Raw genomic sequence first — 17,487 nt, forward strand, 5'->3', positions numbered from 1 at the left:
AGTCTAAATGAAGAATGCAACTCTCCAAGATGAACTTGATCTTATGAAGCTTATTTGTGGAGCTTTCATTCTACACATTTTATCAAAAATGTGCCAATTCATATAACATTTGAAGTTACTGTATGGAATCTTCCATTCAGAATCAATTAACTACACAATTGCTTTGGCTGCCTTTTTTGTCCTTTCTTTACCCTTTATACTAATGTGACTTGGCAGCCAACAACAAAAAAGTCCTTCAAGATTTTATAACTAAATCGTGTTTCCACAAACTTTTAATGATTTGTCAAATGTAACATTTTGCAAGGCTTTCAGTCTGGAGAGAGAATTCAAAAGGATGAAATTTATTTTTCATGAGATTTTGATGTAGTTCAGAGATATGAGCGTGCTGTAATTTCTGTATATACGAGCGTATGGCCATGACATGAGGCTCTGATTTTGATGAATTTACTATGAAAATAAGATGACATTTTTTATACCCATATGAAGATGAGCACAACTAGTAAACCCAGTTTTTGATGGAGTACTATGAAACTTTGTAAATATATATTATGGTCATCACCTGAAGATGTAATTATTAAATGAATCACCCAGCGCCTGCTATTTTGCTAGAGTTATTGCCATTTATTATTGTAGCTAAATACATTATATGACAAAGTCATGTTGGTGCAACTAGTCTCAAATGTTTTGGCAGAAAGTCTGTAAATTTTGAGGTCATCATCTGATGATGCACATATCAACAAATCATTTTACTCCTGCAATTTCTGTTATAGCCCTTCTGTCTTGCAGGTGAAACTAGTTAAAGCTTATCAATACATCTTGTTTGGTTCTTTCTTAAATGGATTCCAATAAAAGCTGATATGTATTATGGTCATTATTTAAAGATGCACATACTGACAAATCTTCGTGTTCCTCAATTTTTTGTACAAGCTGGTACCCCCTTCTTTTATACTTACAACTGGGTGTGATGTATGACAGACTTTTGTGAATGCAATTACTCTTGCAGTTTTTAGTGACTTGTAGTGAAACAGTACATACTGTGGTCACCATCATCATGATTAGATGTGCACGTTGACCAGTCATTGTGCTTACACTTTGTTGAGAAGAGTCATGTGCTTTAGTTTTAGTAGAAATTCATCTCCATCAAGGGACAGAGGAATGATGGAATGAATATTAGTTTAAAGGTTTGGTATTTCAACCTGAACGGGACATCATATGTGAATTTAGATGGATTGGAGAAAAGCTTAGTGTATACCCATAAACCAATTTTGGTTCATTTGCCTCAGCATAGGGGCTTCCTGAAGAGGAAATTTTAAAAGCACCTAGACAAAGTCCAAGTCCCTGACTGTGTATTAGGACCAGCTTTGTAGGAAAGATTTTGTAAGCTCTGTTCCATATATATATAAAGTTACATACCCCACCCAAAAGACGGAATCAAATAAACCTTGGTGACATAATGTTGTGGAAATCAAAATGAGGAGGATGGGCAATCAGCGGGCATAATTCGCATAAAAAATGACAACTTGGAATGCTTAAAGTTGAACTAATTCTAGGTCTTGTCAATAAAGAGATTCCTGCCAAACTGGATTCAAGTCCAACAATCCTAGAGAAAATTAGGCTGTAGAAAACAGTTAGGGGACAGTCAATCAGGAGCCATAAAGCCTCCAAATAAACAATGTTGGAAATCAAACTATTCTGAGGTCTCACTGCTATAAATATGCATATCAAACTTCAACATATTTTTGCTTAATTATTCTTATAAAGTTCTCTAAATGTTAAAAGATCTATAAAAGGCCTTACAAAAATTACCATATAATAATTTTATGCAGTGGCTAAATCGTTTATCACATTTCATGTAACCCAAATGATGCTGGTAATAAAATTTGAATTCATTTATTTAACACATTCTTTCTACTATGATGTAAAGATTATACAACATTCAAAAACTAAAATTTTGTGCTAGACACTTGATCCTGACATGTCAAGTGCATGCATCTTTTTGTGCCAAACAAGTATTAACATGGTAATAATGACCTATATGTTGAGTACCTTTGGGTAAGGATGTACACTAGGACAAATGTCAGTTACAAAGTTAATAGAGTCAGTCATTATAAAGTCGTCACTTGGATCTATAGTAAATACTTTTGAGACTACAGTGAATGTAAAATTCTACTGTGGAATGCCCCCAAGTAGACATGAAGAAATAACCTACCAGGCGTTTCAGTGAGACTAGCTCAGAATCAAGAGACTTGATTAATGCCTCAGCTTGACCTACAGGGCCTGTCACCAATTTCTGAAGATCCTCCTGTTGGATGTACATTCCTCGTGGTGGTTTCCGCTTGTGTTTCATAGGGTTATGTCGATGCTGCCCATGTTCATGGCGCTTATGTCCCATAACTCTCATCACACCTGTTCTCCTGAAGAAAAAAAAAAACAGGCAATCTTCAAATGATTTAGGAACACAAATAACAAGATGCTCAAAGTTGGTCTGAGATGGTTCACTTGGCTGAAATCTCTGCTTAACAGTCAAATGCAAGATAGCCATGAAATTTTGGTCATTAGTTTGCTTTCTGTAGAAATGTGTTCCAATGTCACTGATCACATATGAAAAACAATAGTTTCAAGGTTCTCTATATTTGTATCTTCATCCATATTTGATGGTATACTAACAGTATTTTGCCAATACTGAAAGGCTTTTATGCCAGGATACTTTCTGTCCAAACTTGAAAATTCTTTCGAACAGCTTCTTGAAACATTAAGTTTTTGTCAATTTTTATAAAGGCAACCATATTTGATGGCATATTAGCATTCCTTGTCCAAACTTCAAAAGTTGCTTTGAATCTAATTTTATAAAATTCTGTACCGTGCTTTTGAGAAAGTGAGTCAAATGAAAGTTTATGCCAAGTAACTAGTATCAGATGTCATAAAAAGTCTCTAAGTAAAAATCTCATATCAGCATGGCCATCAACTCTAAAGGGTTAGTGACAAGATTTTAAGATGGCCATAATGAATGTCAGATCGCCCTGTAAGAGGTCTTATGATGAAAACCCCATGTAATATGACTTTCCATTTTGGACAAGTAGCAACAATAAGATTTTAAAGACAAATGCTATGGTAGTCATACTAAATATCAGATCAGCACCATTTTCACTTAGGAGCCACCAGATATCATAAGAAATCTTCTGGTGAAAACCCAATGCTGATATGATTAATTCACCTTGAAGGAGTAGTGATACAACTATTTAAAAGATGACCATATTGGATGTGAGATTGGCACAATTTTCATCCAAGCCCAACTAGACACTACAAAAAGTCTTAAGGTGAAATAACTATGTCAACATGGCTTTTCATTTCAAGATGGCTCTGTAGTGGTCATATTGTAAGTCTGGGCAGTACCATTTACATTTAGGACCAACCAGACATCATAAATAGTCTTCTGTTGAAAACTCTATGCCATAATAAATAGCAATAATTTTTTTTCCAGATGGCTGCTATGGTGGCCATATTGGATATTTAGGGCTAACCAGACTGCAATGAATATGTGTGAAAAGTTTCGTGGCAATCCTCCAAAGTAGCAATACCAAACTTGTGCTAACAGTGGGCCACATGGTAAACTGTCCATTCCATGAGCTCTTCTGGTCTATGACCAGTAAAACTATTTTTTTTTTAAAGGTCTACATATTAAAAAAAAGCTACTGTATCTAAGCTTGATGTGAGGTCAATAAATTTGACCAGGAATTAGCTGTTCCAATTCCTGGCCATGGACCATAATGTTTATTTATTAATTCTGGCTTAATGCCATTATAAGTCCACAATTTTCATGAAAATTTATTTCTGTTAGTAAAGTTTCACCAGCACACTGACACAACTAGCCATGCTTACACATGGTATCTCTTAAATACTCTCTAAAACTATGCTGCACCACAGATGAACTGTCAAGGGGACATTTTATGTACCTCTGTCTCCCTATAATGATCAAGATTTGTTAAATTTTGTGGGACCTTGCCATTTTGGGGTGCGTGGGAAAATGTCCCCTTAACTCACTAAAATTGCAACTCATTTTAAATGTAGATCTTTTATAATCAGTTTGGTAATTGAAATGACACTATACAAGAATATTGGGAAATTAGTGTTCAACCATTTGTCTTTTATGTGTATATTTGTGGTTAACATTGTAAGGAAAAGGAATAATTAAATAAAACTAACGCTTATTGTAATTACCTCCAGTACTGATAGCAAGAATTACAAAGCGATCCTTTGGGTGTGGAATGTAATTGTGGCAAATTTACTCCACAGTTTGAGCAACCTTTCTCCTCCTTCTGAAAGAAATGAAATCAGAGCATATATTTTTTACAAGAAGAAAATGTCACAAATTTTTCAATTTATTGAAGTAACATGGTACTTCTAAGAATTTTCCAGTCAAGCAAGGAAGGGTATGAATTTCAAATAACATTTCAAACTATCAATGTTGACAAATATTCAGAATTTCCACGAAATGGTGATAGTTTTGCTGGTTTAATAATACATTTAGATATAACATGTCATTCACAGGGATGTGTCGAGGTAATTGACCTGGGAGGGTTAAATACTGAATCTTTGACCTTTGGATTACAAATCTGACACTCACAATGGTGCATGCCATAATAATAAGGTTTATGGCTTCTATAAAATACCAGATAATCATTTAAATACTAGGTGTGCAAAATATTTCATATTTTATTTGGAGAATTTATACGTCAAGCTATAAAAAAGCTATAGGCTTTTTTAAAAACAAACCTACACTTACTCCATTTTCTTTTGAATTTTCCTCACTGTCAGATTTCTTACTACCACTGTTGTCTGATTCTTCATCACTGAAAAGGAAAGGAATTACAATCATAAAATAACAAATTAATTCTCAAAACATTGTTAAAGACCTATAATATGCAAATTTACATTATTATTATGTTGGTTTATCTGGTTAAAATATCTCTTTGTGGCCTTGCTATCATCCATATCAGGGTTGATAAATTCAAAGACTTTTCCCAAACTTTCAAAGACCACAAACATAGATTTCCAAGACCTATTTTCCGTAACATTTTGTACACAGGTTATATGAGAATACAATGAATGAAAAATACTACAACAGTTTTTAAGGATGAAATTCAAACTATAATTAATTTCCTAAAATTGCTTTATAATGATCTGGAAGATGGGTTAACACTCATTGTTATTTCAGAAATATGTATCTTATGCATCAGATTTAATACAACATAAACTGTTCTCTTAACAGACATCATTTAAATGCATTATTACAGTTGCTGTTTTTTCTCTTCAATCATTCTGGAAAGAGAAGCCACCGCAATCATCTTTTCCTCTGCTCTTCTCCTAAAAGCATTTGACTCTGTGACAAGCACAATGAGTCCTTTTAACTTTTGCTTCTTCTGCCTTCTGAACAAAGGAAGCATATAGGCTGGCTATGTTTCTTTCCTTTTCTGATTTTCTCCTCATGCTCCTCATCTGCTTTCTTCTTATCCAGATAGGCATGGTAATTACGTCTTGCAGAGGAGGCGTATGTCATTATTTCATTGCTAATGATGATTTCCAAAGTTCCACCTGCTTTTCTCATTGTGTCAATGACTAGCCTCTGAGCTCTGAGGCTTTCTCTGTTGAGGTTCTCAACAGATACCTTCTTTTTACACACTGTACAAAACACCTTTCGTTTACATGTTTTATCATTTTTCAGCCATTCCTTGTATTTCTCTTGTTCAAGCCAGATATCGTTGAAAGAGCAAAGACCTGGCCTTTTTAAACACAAGGTGAAACAAAACTGAAGACATAAATCGACTGAACAAATTCTGAATCCTCGAACGTGTGTTACTTTCGTGCACTTTCTACATAGAGAGAGCACTTGTTCAATGTAACCAAAATTCATCTGGCTAAACAGTCTTGGTTTTAAAAAATTGTGAATTAGTGCAATGAGCATTTGATTGGCCAAAGCTGATGGACTTGTCCAATCAAATTGAACGATTCATCCAAAGAAAGAAGCCAGGAAAACTGACTACATCTAAATCTAAAGACCTCAGGCAATTTTATTTGTGATTATAACAATAATAATAATAATAATAATAATGAGGACTTTGTATAGCACCTAATCTTTAGAAGCTCTAAGTGCTTTACAACAATAGATAACACCTAACAACATATATAATGATATGATTACAAAAAACAAACACCATGAAATTAGAAAACAAAAAAGGTGCTGAAAATAGTTATGGTGCTGACTTCCTTTGATGAAGAGTGCATGTGTTATTGAAGTCGCCATCAAGCCCGACTTTGGATGGCCAAACAAATGCCCGTATGTTACTGCGGCAGCAATGAAACTGAACGGGTCATCAAAAGAAAGAAACCAGAAAAACTCAACTACCGACGGACTATACATCCCCATTTGTTTGTACCCCACTACCAATTTTAATAACAAAAATGTTGAATGTGATAAAAAGTGCACAGAACTAAGTCAATCAAATCACTAATTTACAATTTATAACCTGAATGTGACCATAATGGCACTAATACTGGCATCCCTTGCACCTTTCATGCTTAACGGACTTTCCATACTAACATGGCACCATACTGCATACACTATGGGCTACTTTATTTCCATCAGACAACATAATGACCTAGTTAATCCTATTTGGTAACTGCTGGATAACTCCGTAAATTACCATAACGTTTAGAGTTTGGAATTATATCCCTTTGCACATGCAATTATAGAAATTAAAACCGCTTGTTAAATCCATGTGAAAGGCAAATTTGTTGTTGTCATTCTTTTTCTTTGCTTGATTTGACACTGTAAATATCTGAAGCAGATGACATATGTACATCTGAGTCATGCACACACCCCTTTGCTGAAAATGGACTTGTCCAGGAACTGGAAATGGTTCTCGAGCATGTCCATCTATTAAAGTGAAAACTTCCGTTAAACATGAAACATGCAGATAATGACAATATTAGGACCACTCTACTCATGTTTGAAATCATAAATCAATGAATGAACTGACTAAGTCCCTTGCACTTTTTATCACATTAAAGGTTTCCATTATTGAAATCAGTTTTTTTTTTTTATACAAACAAATGGGTTGGTATAGTCAGACTATCCGAATCTAACAACCTTGGGCAATTTTATTTGTGATTATGGAAAGAAATTAAAAGTTTTGAATTTATTTCAATTTTCAAAGACTTTTAATGAGCTCATGGTAATCTGCTCGATTTTCCCAAACTTTCAAGGCCTTGAAGGTGCTACCTCATTTTTCCAAGACTCTTAAAAACCGTATGAACCCTGCATATGGAAGCTGAAAAATTTACCAAAGATATCATACCCTACAGTATTTTTCATGGCAGGACAACCAGCCACAATTTAAATGTATCAATGGATATTGTCCAATCACAATAATGCTCAAATTAAATATTTTCACCAATCACAAAAGTAGTACATGTTATCTCTGTTATTATTGTTAAACCAATTACCAAATATACTTGAATTAAGTACCAGAGGACATGATTCACTTATTTCCACACAATCAAAATCACACACACATGCACATATATAAGTGAATACAAAATGACCTAAAGTCAGAAGATCAACTTTGATAATTTACTATTACAAATCCTCACAATTTTTTATATCTTGACCAAATATATGATCCAACCCCTGTGAGGATCATGACTCAGCAGTCATAACAAAAAGCCCAAAACACCTTATGCTACGACTGCATATATAAAGTGCAATAAAAAATGATTTATTAAAATTACATTAACTTCATACTGCAACTACATATATGTACAGCTTTGTACAAATATTCAACAACGTTGCTGTAATTAGGAGTTTACATTTTGACCATCCACTCCACCTTGCCTCCAAGGAACTACTAGACAGGGGGTCAAGTTCAACTCTAACATGGTTATCATCTAGACAAGTAAAATACCAAGCCTGGTGAACATCCATCCACTAGTTTAGCAGGAGACTGTGGTAACAGACAGATGGTAAATATCACAATATATCAAAAGCATGGGGATCATTAGTAACATTGCTAGTAGTAGTATTTACCTGTCAATGTCTCTGCTGCTCTGTAGTTTTTTGGCCTGTCTGTCCATCAGACTGGTCCTAGACCGTGTTTTCTTCCAAGAGTAATAGTATTTCACCAGACTGGCTATTGACTTATCAGGTAACTGAAGGGAGATATTGGACATGTTTCTAATTTCATTAATGCATGTTGACTAAAATTTTCAATTGCTTTAATAAAAATAATAAAAGAGTAATCAATAATCACAAAGCTCATCTCTAACTTATCCAGTAGCCATTGTAAACATTATATGTAGAAAATAAATTCAGACTAAAATGATCTTGGCCTTTTTCCAATAATAGATTTCTGCTATCTTTTACCTGTACTTTACAGCTTTTAATCATTTCAAAATCTTTAGTTTGTACAATTCATTGGCACTATATAGCCAGTATTCTGCTGCCATATTGTGAGACAACGACAACCTTCCTAACAACCCTACCACCCACCTATTTTTCTGACACTTGTTGTTGTTGTAGGGTTTAACGCCATTTATCAGCACACGATAGGCTATACATGGCGGCCAGTATTAATGGTGGAGGAAGAACCTGGGAAAACCCCGGAAAGAACCACCGACCCACGAGAAGCTACTGGCAAGCTTTCTCACATACTCACATTACTTTTCTGACAGAGCATGAAAGACATCACACAATAAAAAGGAACATTCTTTTCTAACTTTAAAGTTGGGGTACTAAAATGATTTACTAAATTAAAGAGTTATATGCCAAATACTCTTATTAAATGTAGAAACTTAACCAAAGCCAGTAAAAGATCAAATACTGTTCACAGAAAGGCTCTTTTGCTGTAAAGGTGGGGTAGCAGCAGAGAAATATATCATCATTTTCAAGATTCCAGAAAGAACAGTGCCTGAGAAATGAATATAAAACGTATAATTTAACCCAAGTCAGTGAAACCTAAAATATGGTCCATATTGGTGTGCTACTGAAATGAGTGAGCAGAACCCATCAACATGCATCTCCAAGTTTCACGATTCTGTATAAAAAAAAACAGTGCACACAAAGCATTAAAAAGAAATCATGCAATCGAGCTAAATGCAAATCTTAACTAATGACAGTAAAATGTGAAATATAGGTCAGAGTTACCTTTTTATGGCACAGTTCTAGTAATAATACAAAGAAAGACAAATACAATTATCTAGTTTCATGATTAAAGCATAAACAGTAAAAGTGAAAAGGCTGTGATACTAATAGGGATGCATACAATCATCTCATTTGACGATTCTCGCAACAACAGTGCTGGAGATTTAACCCACATTAGTGAAGCATGAAATGGGTCAGAATGGCCTGTGTTTGTGACTAGGGTGTAGTAGTCATCAACATTTAATAATCACAAAGTACTAGGATTGGTACTTTTGACAAGTACCAAACAGGATATGAGTGCAAAAATCTGGCATAGCTTGACACACCCTCCATGTACACATACATACTTTTTTTCACACCCCCACACCTGCGGATGTATGCTTGATGCACCCCACCTCCACTGAATTCTAAAGAACAGCCTATATTTAATCCACACAGAAACGATCAAGGATTAATAATATTAACATGTTTAATAAAACAGATAGCCCTCCAATGTTGAATGTCGGGCTGCATCAAAAAAATAATCTGTGTAACTTTAAAAAGTTTGTCTAGTGTCCACTAAAATTCAAATGCAGGTTACATATTAGACAAATTATTATCGAGGTTTCACCCACCCTTGTTTCCCATGTGCATGTACATTATCAGTAGACCCCCCCCATACGCAAGCATATGCATTTCGGTTACCCCCTCCTCCTCCAAGTGAACATACTAAATGGATGGCCCCTTATAATTGGATATAAATGCAAATGTCTGTGCAAAAATGAACATATTACGAAATTCTCTTGATGTTTTGCCTGTATACTGCACATAATCCAAAAACTTGTCATAGCCAGCTCAGAAAGAAATGCAGGTCATTACAACCCCAATTTACTTCAAGGGAGAGATGCATACATGAAATTACATGACCATACAGGCAACTGTGAGAAAGTTGGCCCAACAAGGAACTATTCTTGTACTTAAAGAATAAAAACTGTCCAAAACATCTCATATCAAATAAAGAGGACATACTAGCATCCTCTAAAAATAGTATATACAATGGGTGCATAAATCTATCTGGTCATGAGCTAAATGCAAGAACTTAACCTAAGTCATTATAATGTGTAATATAGACCACAATAACATTCTTTTCTTGTAAGGGTGTGCTATTAATATTAAAGAAATATCTCTGTGACCCACATTCTTTTCATGTGTACATGATGTCATCTAAAGGCAACATAGGAGATTGCCTACTAATTCATCAGATGAGCTATACCCTCTGAAAATAAAGTGTATTATTATTATTATTAACTAATGGGTGGGGGGCAGGCTAGTTTTCTTTTTGCCATTGACACACCTGAAAGAATTGATCTCATTTAAAAAGGTTTGGCAATTTCAAGGATTTCACTGCTTATTCAACCCAGATAACATTTTTTAAATAAAAATTACACAAGTATATTCTTCTCTTGAGTATGTAAAGAAAGCAACTCATGATAAAAACATTACATTTTACTCAACTTTTTTGCTGCATAATTAAATTTTTTTTTTTAAAAATCTCACCATTTGTCTAATTCTATGGAAACTCTTGCCATGGAAGCTGAAGGCCTGTTCAAACAGGACTTTGTCTTCCACTGTCCATTCATCTGGGAAGGGGGTAAAGTTTGGAAGATCTGCTAAAGCCTTCTCCACATTGTGCTTATGCCAAAACAGCATTCCCAGGGCCTAGAAGAACACTAATGCATTAAATTCAAAAACAATTTTTTAAAAAAAAGAAATAAAATATCCAACAATCTTGCTAAAAATGTTTTAGGAAACATTGCAATGGGAAGACTTGTGAGCCACTAATGGTTGCTGTTATTCCTATTGTTTTTGTTTGGTTTGTTTTTGTATTTATGGCTCTCCCATTTAACTTAAATGTTTTGTTTTTAATAATATAAAAAAAAAACAAATAAAAAACAATCAGTCCTGGCAACAGAGGTTTGAGGGAAAATGATGCTAGTCTTCACTTGTAATATGAAACTTAAATGATTTTGGATTTCTCACAAATAGATCACCACCAACAAATACATAAATTTAAGAATACCCTAATGAATCCAATCTTGATCCCTTATGTCCAATGACTAAACTGGAAATATTCCTCATTAGACAGTATGGGATAAATCAGTGTCTTGGGCAGTCCTGGATGGAACAGAAATTGCATACTTGCCAATAGCATCAGTTGCTTAAGATCAACTAGAATGCAGATTTTAAACAACCATACTTACTTGCTCCGTGTTATAACCATGCTTTTCTTTTGCAATATGGACATACTCATCAACTGAAAAAAATTTGTAACAAATAATTAACACTTTTAAAAGAAATACTTTTAAGGATATAAATATGAAAGGTAAAGAAACTCAAATAAACATGTTTACATTACGTACTAAAAGGTACAATGTAAAGATGCCAAACTTCTGGAAAAGGAATATAACACATTTGATCATGGTAAAAAGTTCAACATATAATCCTTCATATATAGGGTCCAAATCTGTTCAATAAACTGGATTCCCTAAAAAAAAGTTAAGGTATTCTATAGTGGTACATCATTAAGTATTTCCTTAATTGAATTCATAAAAAAACTTCTGTTTCAAAGAGCCAAGTCAATAAACTCAGCCAACAGATAGAGTATGCATGCCCTATAGCACAACACCACACTGTCTCTGCCATTCTCCACCAAGAAGCTTTTGTTTCAAAGGATGTTTGTGGAGTTTTCATTTCACTTATTTCCTAAGCATATACAAACATACCAATTTATGTAATACATGAAGACAGTATATGGAATCTTCCATTTGGAAACATGGTGACTGCTGAGCAGCTTTATCTTACCCTTTATGCCAAGAGTATTGCACCCAGGATCAAGTCAGCTGGAAACAATGTGTGCCTGTATACAAAATCGGGGGTATAACAAATTCAAGGTGCTAACTGAATGAGCAAATCACTATTTATGCAAGATCTGGGATATATCATGTGTGATGAGTCAGTGCCCCATAGCATCATTAATATGTTTTTTTCCTTCATCATCGAGTGCCAATCATGCAATAAACGTATTTAACAATCTAACAATTCCTAGGTTTTCACCCACAGAATTCTTTGCAAAGTGCTTTTGAGTCATTTGATGCCAAGTCACCCAGATATTCCAAGATAAAATCTATGTAAATGATGACTGCATGCAATATTTTAGTAGATGGTTCCAATTACTTATGAAGGTATGGCTTGACTGAAGTGTGAAGGGGTAGCATAGCTTTTTAAACTTTGTGACCTGGAGTATCTGAGTCTGAGCTCAATTTCAATATCTCAGATATACAACCCTAAGGAAGACTTACATTCATTACAGATTTTTATTTTTCTTCTGAGTTTAAGATAGCACTACCACCTGGTCATCCATCACAACATCAGATATCATTTTATTTGAAAACTATGCTACATGGGATTGTACCGAAAAAATCTTACTGAATCAAGCTGTACCTGAGGCTGAAACATGATACATCACAAAATGGTGGTTGTAATGGATGACCAGGTAGTAGTGCTACTTTAAATTATGGAGAAAACATAATCTGGAATGAACAAAAGGACAACTTATGGGGTTTATATCTTGACAAATATTTGAGAACATTGAAAATTCAGATTCCCCAGGTCATAAATATGTAGCATAGTAAAGTTTAACCTAACATCTGTGTAATAAGAATAATCGGACCAGCAAATAAAACCTCATTGCTGTAAACTGATGAATGAAGAAACTATGTTAACCCTCCCCACTTCAATCAAGATAACTCCAGAAGACCAAAAAATTGATACATTTCTGGTTGGCCAACCATCCCTGATTTTCAGTGACCCCTAGCACTTTATCTCCCCCCCCCACTTCAAGAGGAAACAATTTTTAAAAAAAATGATTTGTCCATCTCAATGGGCTGGTTTTGAAGTACTTAGTATATTATATAATATTAATCATACATTATTAATAATTAAACAGTGCACTATGAATCATATTTTGGGGGCGAGTGTAACTGGAATTTTATAAATGAAATTTTGCATTCAGCCATCATTTAGATTTAAACCAGGAAAACATTGCATGGAAATAGGAGATGGTCATCCTTGAAGATTTCTGGATTTGGGGTGAACTGGTATTGAATGACCATTCTGATCCACTACTTAATGTGAGAGCTTCTAATCATTTCTGAAAAGGATTAAATCAGAGGAAAATTACAGCTGTGCAATATTGTCTGAAGTGTGCAATAATTAGACTGAGATCATACATGAGATTCTAATACACGAATGTCCCTTGTATGTACTGGAATTTTCACTATACGCATTTGGGAGTAAATAAGCTATGTGCTTTGCTACAGTAATTACTGAAAATACTGTAACCTGAAATATATCCATTTCCAAGCAGGGGGTGTATAAAATTCTGTGTTAAATTGTACATCATTCTTTCAATAACCAGAGATTCTGAGAGGTAGCATGATATGCCTGCATGTATATAAATTCTGTAAATTGCTTCATATATTACGGTTTCAACACTTTGTTACTAATATGAAACAAATACAATTACTGTAAATGTTATTAGTTTCTTCACAAATTTATGTTCACTGAAATTTGCAACATTATCGAGTTCACAAAATTTAGCAGTAATTCATCAATTCTGTTTTTGAAAATAATGTCAAAAAAAGATAAGCTGTTTTGCATGCACGTTAGACATTTTTTTGTGTTGGTGACTCTTAGGATTTGATGAACAGATACAGTGTGGTCGCAATTTACATGAGGGTTAAATTTTTTAAAGCTTAATTGCATATTTTGAGATTCGCGTAAATTGAGATAATTTTCTCCATATAAATTCAGTCTATTATAATTAGAGGATGCTTCTTCAAAGTAGATTAAAATTAAAAATAATAAAAGTTTTCATAAAAAGCATAGGGAAAATGATCTGAAAACATAGGAAACATAAAATTATGAATTTTAATCAACAGAATATAAGTAAGTGTAATTAAAACACCGAAGCTGCATTGGACACTAGTGTTCATCAAGCCCCATGGTGAACATCCTTTCCATTCTGTCCATTATGTTGGGGCCGGTATAACTACTTTTTTGGTTTAAAAGGGAGGTTCCAGCTTTCACACTTGCTTTTATTTTTTTCAGCACTGTTACATACATGTATTGTTCTACATGTACTTTCACTAAGGTTCAAAGCATGTTTTATCATGGCAGTACTCTCACCAGATTCATACCTTTTCACTACTTCAAGTGTAACCTCTAAAGAAATAGCCTTCCTTGGTCTCTTTGGATAGCACTTGCTATTCTTTTAGATGCCATCGCTAACAAGAGCTGGGCATTGTGGGTAATGTTTGCCTGCAATGGTGGCACAATCTATATGTAAGAAAGAGTTATCTCAATAGTAGCAATCTTTTTCGCAGTTTTCCCCATCTTGCATTATTTTGAATTCACATACATTGAGATCGCATAAATCTTGATCAAACTGTAATTAAAGAACAGTATGCAGGATTAAGACATTTTGTGCATACAAATATTTCTTTGTGCAGTGTACATGTTTTTTGTATGTGCAGTGTACACATTTTATCTATACAAATATTATGCAATGCTTTCAGTGTAAAAAGTGTATTCAAAACATATAACAATTATGATATTTGTTTTTCATTTTCTTTTCAGACTTGACTGCTCCAATGGCAGGTTTGAAACCTGGCAGAGACATACCAAAGACTTATAAAAATGGTACAAGCAGCTGCCTCACTTGGCGCTCAACATTACAAGGTTAGTGTTAGGACTGGTTGGCCTGGTGTCAGGATAATGTGATTGTGTGGGACATTATGCTACATGTCTGTGGCATGATGCCCCAGTGTTAGACTTCACTATAAACTGTCACACTGCAGACATCGTAGCAATAGAACTAAAAAACTATTCAAGCTATGCTACAAATCCAAAAAAAACACACACACACATCTTTTCAGATTCTCTTTTCACACTTAAAGCATTGCAAAGACTAACATTTGACTACCCATTAATATCCCAAAATCTTACAGAAACATGATCCTTCGGAAATGGATAGTGATAGTTACATGAACCCAATGTGAATCACATCTCCCCTCACTCAAGTCATACTTCATTACAAAATTTACCTTTAATTGGTGGTAGCTCTACTGGACATGGAGCCCACACTAGGATTGCATCATTCCTCTGTTCTGGTTTATAGTCTACAGAGAAAATATAATCTTAAAGAACTTAAGGAATTCCACTTTATTTGTAATTAAAGATTTGGTGGCGGTGGTGGGTTTGCTTTAGTCGAATTGAATATAGCTTGTCTACTTGAAATCAATATTTACTGGATCTGACACAAGTCATACAAACTTTAAATTCTGAACTCACCATAGTACAATATTTTCATCTACAGATAATGTTCTTACTGGCTGGAAATATTCAAAAACTATTTAATTTGCCTAAAATGGAGAGCTTTCCATGAATCTAATCAATTATTTTGGTTTATATATTTCTGTATAAAATGGTGAATAACTTTTCTTTACAACATCTGTCCCATACTGCCCACTTCTAAAATATACCTTTTCACTTTCTTTAAACCTGTGTATCACTTCTCCCAAATGAACCAAGATGTGGCCTTATTTGATTGGCCTTTTGACTCCCCAAAATACTGGAAACTATAAATTTGGACTGACATTCCAACAGTATTAAAACAACTTTTTCAGAAGCTGCAGCTTTTTAATGTGAATTTGGCACAAGTGATTCATTTTATTGAGCAATGTTTGCTACAGTTTATACTAGAAACCCAGGTATATATTGCAGAATCCAAAATCTCTTAGTGACTTTGACTTATTCACTAATAACAGTTTCTAATTGATGTAACACAGCAACTGTATGTTCACTGCAGTAAAACAACTAAATTTGCTATTTGCTTAGAACCTGTCATAGGAATATGATATCCTCATTTAAGAAACCAGTTTTTGGAAAAACATACAGTAGCTTTAGTACACTGTATCTGTAACCAGATCCAGTTGATGTAAATCATTACATACATCTTTTTTTTTTAAATACAAGGAATTTGCTACCAGTTTAGCTATTGTTTAATTAATATTATCTTACTCCTTAAAAATAATTATTTTTAAAAAAAACCGAAATAATTCAAGGAACAAAAAGAAAGCCAATGGAAATTTATATATAAAAAAAGGAATTAGTGGTGTGAAACCTACATTAATCTTGACAAGTTTCATTCATTGGATTTTGCTTCTAAAATTGTATTGTTCTAGAATCATAAAAAAATAACGTGTTATGATGTTTTGAAACATCAATTATAAAACTCAGATAAATGCATGTAATTAATACTGAAATTGATTTTGAATTTTTAAAACTTAAAATATCATCGTAGGAAACAATATTTAACATGTTTCTAACACTCAAGTACAGCGCTGTTTACGAAACTGATTAAACAGATTTTGTTCTTATTTTGAGTTTACATCGGTTTTGACGTCATCGCGTAACGTAAGTTGTAACTTGTACGTTGACGGTCTACTTACCGGGATTAAATGGTGGTATTTTCACTTGATAATCACTTCCAACTCGCATTCGTCCCTCTTAAAAATAAGGAAATGTGCATTAAAGAAATGTTTATGGCGTAATATTTTGTTTTCTTATTATATTAAGAAACAAACAAAATGAAACGATTTTGTACGGAAACACCATGGCGTCAATACAAACCTCCATGCTCCAATTCATCGCTACTGTCTTCAGAATAATCATTTGGACTTCCTCCACGAGAACGCCTTCCATTCTTCATATCATCATAATGACGATCAGCCATGACCATAGTGAATTTTTTTCCTGCGAGAAATTTAAACTTTAATTTTCAGTTTTCCTTAGCTACAGTCCGCTGCTACACATACCAGTCCAGGCGGTGCATAAAGACTGCCAAAGCTGCAGTACGTCCACAGTCAATACTCATTTTCAAAGAAAGTAGTTTCATTTTTTAAATAAAACTGCTATATGAGATTCGAATTTGATTTTTATTTATAATTTAACACAACTTACCATAATTAACAACTCTTAAATGTTTATAATCTACATAAAAGCATTTTATATGATTAGGATTATTAAGAAATGACAGCGTAAAGGAAAAGAGATATTCATACACTAACCACAAAGCACTACTTTACAAAAGACGATGCATTATGGTGGGTTTTTTGTACGACTGCTTATAAATTGCGGCACAAAGAGTCGCATTAAGATAACTGAACTTTATGATCTTAACCTATCAGAGA

At 34.0% G+C, this 17,487-nt stretch overlaps 1 protein-coding gene across 1 annotated transcript in view; it reads right to left on the reverse strand.

Moving 5' to 3' along the window:
* Positions 1 to 17,141, reverse strand: part of LOC149805129 (REST corepressor 3-like) — a 38,946-nt gene extending 21,805 nt beyond the window's left edge. Inside the window, exons 1-9 of the mRNA XM_089947709.1 lie at positions 16,928 to 17,141; positions 16,747 to 16,803; positions 15,340 to 15,414; positions 11,437 to 11,489; positions 10,733 to 10,894; positions 8,084 to 8,205; positions 4,784 to 4,850; positions 4,219 to 4,316; positions 2,210 to 2,414 (exon numbers count right to left, since the gene is read on the reverse strand). Coding sequence (XP_089803835.1) covers positions 2,210 to 2,414; positions 4,219 to 4,316; positions 4,784 to 4,850; positions 8,084 to 8,205; positions 10,733 to 10,894; positions 11,437 to 11,489; positions 15,340 to 15,414; positions 16,747 to 16,803; positions 16,928 to 17,036 — 948 coding nt within the window. The 5' untranslated portion in view covers positions 17,037 to 17,141. The remainder of the gene's footprint in view (positions 1 to 2,209; positions 2,415 to 4,218; positions 4,317 to 4,783; positions 4,851 to 8,083; positions 8,206 to 10,732; positions 10,895 to 11,436; positions 11,490 to 15,339; positions 15,415 to 16,746; positions 16,804 to 16,927) is intronic.
* Between the last annotated feature and the right edge of the window lie 346 nt (positions 17,142 to 17,487).

The sequence above is a fragment of the Sinohyriopsis cumingii genome, chromosome 2 (genome assembly GCF_028554795.1).
Source record: "Sinohyriopsis cumingii isolate HCF-2022 chromosome 2, ASM2855479v2, whole genome shotgun sequence".
Classification (NCBI taxonomy): domain Eukaryota; kingdom Metazoa; phylum Mollusca; class Bivalvia; order Unionida; family Unionidae; genus Sinohyriopsis; species Sinohyriopsis cumingii.